At 34.1% G+C, this 6,295-nt stretch overlaps 1 protein-coding gene across 1 annotated transcript; it reads right to left on the bottom strand.

Annotated features, from left to right (window-relative positions):
- On the bottom strand, positions 1-6,295 carry LOC115999045 (protein DETOXIFICATION 19-like). The gene is made up of 7 exons (XM_031238784.1): positions 6,004-6,295; positions 1,718-2,262; positions 1,537-1,623; positions 1,398-1,454; positions 785-1,023; positions 578-696; positions 1-425 (listed from the first exon to the last, which is right to left on the bottom strand). Exons 1-7 carry the CDS (start codon positions 6,262-6,264, stop codon positions 300-302), a joined length of 1,434 nt encoding a protein of 477 aa, XP_031094644.1. The 5' UTR covers positions 6,265-6,295; the 3' UTR covers positions 1-299.

Below are 6,295 nucleotides of genomic sequence, written 5' to 3'. Positions count from 1 at the left end.
TAAGTCAAAATAGGTGGTCAAAATAGGTGCATAAGTGTAAGTAAAATGTATTACATGTACATGTGCAAGTAAATTGTATACTGAGCATCAATACTAAGTGCACCTAATATTTAAAATACCTCACAATTATAAATTCTTAACAATCATCTAACCCTGCTGTGATTATTACATACCCCACTACTCCAAATAATCACATTAAAAGTAAATCACATTCATATGAATAGTAGTTTTTCAATAAATTTTTCAACAAAGAATTGGAACCTCATAGTCCCATGCAGCTAGGAAACCTCACACTTGAGTTAAGCCAATGATGGTTTTTCATTATTAGTTGAGAGGTCCACTCTGTTCCACTTGGTGAAGATGGAAAGCATCAACAAACCCGCCGATTGACAGACCAGACCACAGATCAACCCAATCCATAAGCCCTGTTTGTGCCACAATATTTTTCTTTCACATTCAATACAAAATCTTGTGATTTTTAAGCTAACATAGGTCTAAAAGTTTGATTAAGGTTAGCAATTTTTACTATAATAACAACACATTTTCCAGGAGTATATGTTTATAGTCCACCACTTACCTTAGCATAGAGTTTCAACTTGAAAGCAAAGAGTGCAGCAATTGGCATTCCAATGAAATAAAACGTTGCCAAGTTTATGCACATAGCTAAGTGCTGCCAACCGCATCCCCTAGCTACCCCTGTTCACAAAAATTGACCCAAAAAAGAAACATATAAGAAAGGATAAGATTTCATTGAAAAAAAAATTCAAAATTATTCATATTATACCTGATAAGATTCCTTGGACAAAATCGAATATGAAAGATGTAACTAGAAGGTACGTCATTGAACCAAAATTTGATATTACAAGCGAGCTATCGCTAAAGAGACCAGCCCATACGTCGTGACCAAAAATTAGAGCGGAGGCGGTTGCAATAGCAAAAAGAATGCACAATTTGAGAGTAACAAACATGGCGTGCTTAGCCTGGTTAGGATTTCCGGCTCCTAACTCGTTGGAGACTCTAGTGCTGCAGGCATATAATTTTCATTCAATTTTCACTCTCCACAAGAAATTCAAACAAATAAAGATCTAAACCGCCCGCATTGGCAGCTCAGTTGATCACAGAGATTAAATTTAAAAAGAAAAATCAGTGATTGAGTCTCATCAGCTCCAGTTTGGGAGCAACCCCTCAAAGTGAGAGACTCTTGGTGTGCAATAAGCAAGTGTCTAACAATTGTGTTCAGCTGAATTAACATGATTTACATTATCATAGATGCTCTGTCGGGCCGGACTGGCCTGGAGCATAGGGGCCCTTGGGTTGGGGATTGAACCTTTCGGGAAGAACTAAAGATGAAAGACTAAAAAGGGATGCATATATGGTGGGTTTATGAATTGAATTACCTGGCAGCTGCACTAAGACCATATGCGATCATATATGCAATGGCTTCTGTATTCACACTGAATGCACACCACCAAACAATCAATCTTTTTACTGCATTAGACTGGTAATTTAACAACAAAGAAGTACATATATGCTTACCACATGGCAACAACTGAAGTTGTTATTTCCGAGTTTGGCATAATGCCTGCCAACAACACCAGAAGCTCAAAAGCCCAATACTCCATGCTGTTTACAAATGACCAAGATACTTAATCATCAGACATCACAAATCCTATGTTAATTTATACTTAAAAACCAATTTCATTAAATAAACACTAACCACACCATAGCAGCAGAGGGCAGAGCCAACTTCAAAGTTGTCCAGATATGTCTAAACGACTCCGATGAAAATCCCTCCCAAGTATACTTGAATTTCTCCGAAAACATAACATAAGTGCCTAACATAAGGAACGAGATCCACAATGAAATAGAAGCCGCCAACGGTGCTCCTTTGTAACCCAGACTCGTTAGTCGAACCAAGACATAAGTGATTCCAATGTGGATTACTAATGGCACCATTGAGCACACAACCAACGGTATAACAACCGTTTGCGTCTGCAAAAATCTCAACAAGTTTTGTAAAAAACCGTAGGCAAACAGTCCAGGTATTAGAAATTTTAAGTACAAGCCGGCCAAATGTGCTATTTGAGGTTCTTGTTGTAGTAAAATCAAAATGGAATCAGAAAAACACCAAATAATGGCAACAATGACGCAGAAAAAAAATGTTATGATGGATGATGTCTGGAGGTAAATCCCCATCATTCTGTATAACTTCGCACCGTATCCTTGTCCGCATAATGTCTCAAGTGCACCACTTAGGCCAACCTATTACCATCAACATCATCAGTGAGTGTGACAATTTAAACGATTTAGATTTCAATAAAAATAGGAATAATGTTCAAATTGACCACTGAACGTAACTTGAAAGTGCAATTAAATCACTGAACGAATAAAAAAGTGTAATTAGGTCACTGAACACTCCAAATACATGCAATTGCACCTGATAGCAGGTTACCTTCCATTTCATCACGTTGCCTGCTTACATGGTGAGTTGACATTTTAAAATTTTTTTTTAATAATAAACTTTAAAAATAAAAATAAAATAAAATTTAAAATTTAAAATTTAAAATTTTTATTAAAAAAAAAACAAACAAATGCCCGGATGTAGTGTTTATTAGAGTTTTATTTTCAATGTATTATAGATAGAATTTATGAGTCATTTCTAGTTGGAGACGAAGGAAGGGGAGGGGGGAGGGTGGCTACCATTTTTTTTTAAAAAAATTTAATTTTTTATTTTTATTTTTAATATTTATTATTAAAAAAATATTTTAAAATGTCAATTCACCATCCACATAAGCATGCGACCTGATGAAATGAAAGGTAACATGCTATCAAGTGAAATTGCATGTATTTGGAGTGTTCAATGGCGTAATTGCCCTTTTTTTTTTTTGTTCAATGGCTTAATTGCACTTTCAGATTACGTTCAGTGGATAATTTGAACCTTATTCAATAAAAATAAATCATTCATTTTAAGGAAAATTGCACTTTTTGTCCTTAAATTATAGAATAATTGTATAATTTGTCCCTGAGTATTATTGATGTTGCACTTTTCTACGTTACTAATAAAACATTAGGGACGAGATTTGCAATTTTAGTATATATCATGGACAAAAAGTGAGCAAAGAACGAAAAGTGCAACACCGTACCAATGATAACTTAGAAACGAAAAGTGAACATAACCAACACTCGTGGACGAATTCTACAAATACCTTATAACTTAGAGACGAAAAATGTAATTTTCTATTCATTTTATATTATAAGTCAATTTAGTTGATTGAATTTTATCCCATTTCTAGGGTGATTAAATACAGAATAAGATAAAATCGTATTAAGGGTATGTTTGGAAACTCAAAAAATAATTTTCGAAAATCATTTTTCGGGTTTTCTTTGTTTGGGAAGGCATGGAAAATGCGGTCAACGGAAAACAGTTCCATTGACGATGAAAAATAAGGTCATTTTTTTCGGAAAAATGACTTCCGAAATTTTTTTTTTTCCGAAAGTCATTTTCTGAAATTGTCTTGGGTGATGATTTGGCTATTTTGGCCAAATCTCTGGTTTCCGGTGGAAAACAGTCCGCCAGACCTTTTTTATATACTTTTTTATAATAAATATTCTTATTACTTTTTATATTATTATAATTTTTTTATATTTAAAAAATTAAAATGTAAAATTATACAATTTTAGACAATTTCCAGAAAATGAACTAAACACCCAAAGACAGTTTTCCAGAATACAACCAAAAATTGAAAATGAAACTGTTTTCTGGGAAAGACTCATTTTTCAGAAAATATTTTGCAGAAGTCATTTTCTTACTTTCCAAACACACCCTAAGTTCAGATTTACTATAAATTTTTATTCAAAATACCATTATATTATTTATTTAACCATATATAAATATTACTAAGTAAGTGGTAATTCAAGCCTTGCTTAATATTATATACATGAGATTTTTAACAGCTTTAGCTCCCGTTTGGTTCGAGAAAAATATTTGAGGGGGAATGGAATTGAAATTCTATGGGAAAACAATTACTATGAAGATGAATTTCATTGTTTGGTTGGGAAAAAAATAAATTATTGGAAATAGTTTCATTATTTGGTTGGATTTGAAATTGTAAGAAATAAAAACTATAAAAACATATATGCTCCTACACAATGTTAATAATAATCACTGTTGCAAAAATCGGCCGCCTAAGCGTTAGGCGCCCCTAGGTCGAGGCAAATTGCTCCCAAGGCGGCCGCTGCCTAGCACCTAACTCGGCCGACCCGACCGAGTTAACTCGCCCAACTCACAGAGTTACCCGAGTGAATCGGCCTTATTAATTTTTTTATATTTAAATTTATTTATTTATATAAATAAGAGATCAGAAGTAAGATTTATATATATATATATATATATATATATATATATATATATATATATATATGACATACACTGATAATACACCCACACACATGCATTATTTTTTTATTTTTATATAGGTCGCTGTCTAGTGCCTACTGCAAACATAATAATAATAATAATAATACTCCGTAATTAAGAAAGAATAACAAGGGCAATATCACCATTTTTTATTTTAGGCATTATTGTCAATATCCCCAATAATATCAAATAATCAAAATGTAACATTTATTTTGTTGATGTGACGCATAATCCTTTGCTCAGAGTAGGTGATCTGATGAGAATGTATTCAAGTCCCCACCTACCAGAGTACAGGTACAATGTATGCGTGGCTACAAGATTAAATGACACTATTTGCAATTATGGCCTGTTTGGAGATTTGAGAGAAATCATTAGAGTAAAAATGTGAGTTAAAAGAAAAATGAGGGTTTTGTTAAAGAAAAATATCCTCATCTTTCAATTTTCACACCACCACCACTACATCATCATTACCGTCGCCACTATTATCACCACACCACCACGTACAACTACCGCAACCCTACCACCACACCACCGCAACCACTGCCACCACTACCGCAACTACCGCCACACTGCCACCACAATCACTGCTACCACGTGTAGCACCACCACCACCACCATTTATATTATTATTATATATTATAAACAAAACAATTAAAATGTTTTTTTAGGATAAACAATTAAAATATTTTAATTATACAATTCTGCTCATTTAAAAAAAAAAATGAATCAAACAAATCAATGCAGATTTCTAAAATGTAACCAAACACCGAAAATAAAAATATTTACTGAAAATGATATATTTTTCAAAAATCATTTTTTATGATTTTCAAACACACCTTTAATTGAAATTGGGAGATGTTGAGAAATAATTGCTATACTGACGCTACTGACTAACCTGTAGGTAAACAGTGTGATTTGAAGAAGTCCACACACTGTGATTCCTGAGTGAGGCTGAGTAGTAGAAACTATAATGTATATTAGTTACTGGAGTGGTGAATTCAGTTACCTCTGATCCACCCGACCTTTACCTATTACTATAGGGAAAATACTACTTCGACTCTTAAGTTATACTCCCTACTTTTATTTCCTTATACAAAAGTTTGACGTTGACACTTTCTTTAGGACTCGATAAAGATAATCGAGTAAAAGTGATGGATTAGAAAATAGGAGTCCATGTAGTAGAACTCTTACCATACCTACAACCAACTGAAAACAAACTACAAAAAGCTCAAAGAAACCTTGTTACAAGGTCAACTCTTAATTCTTTTGAGCTGGTAAATTAAGATAACCTAAATTGATTTGTTTACTTGTGACCTTTTGCTAATTAGGGTTACAATGCAAAATTTACCTGTAGTAAGTACGAGTTTCCATGTCATCCAAAAGAGAAAAAAGCTCAAAATTTACCTAGTACAGACATTTTGAACCAAATAATAATAACAATAACAATAATATTGTATTCAAGTTTGAATTAGGCGCAGCCATATATACGGAGTATGATTTATGGAGGTTTGGACAGTGAAACATGGTAAATAGGTAAGTAGGTATGAGATGAGAAAATTATTAAAGCAGGAAATGTTAGTACGTACCATGAAAGAGAGGCCGGTGACGACGGCCCAAGAGTTGGCGAGATTAGAGGCGGCGAGCGGAAGCTGTCCGAGGTGGCCGGCGAACATGACGGAGACGAGAGGGATGAAATAGAAAGAAGCGGTGGTGAGAATCATTGGTAAGGCGAACAGTATCTGATGCTTCGCTTCTTCCAAGTCCAAGTCCATTGCCCTTTTCCACCATCTATCTCTACTTGACTCTACCAGTAGGGGACTTCTAATTTCTGACGCTGAACTCTCCATCTCTCTCTCTTTTCTTAATTTTTGAACTACC

Source organism: Ipomoea triloba, chromosome 1 (assembly GCF_003576645.1).
Source record: "Ipomoea triloba cultivar NCNSP0323 chromosome 1, ASM357664v1".
In the NCBI taxonomy this organism is placed as follows: Eukaryota; Viridiplantae; Streptophyta; class Magnoliopsida; order Solanales; family Convolvulaceae; genus Ipomoea; species Ipomoea triloba.
This window is presented reverse-complemented; position numbering and strand designations above follow the sequence as displayed.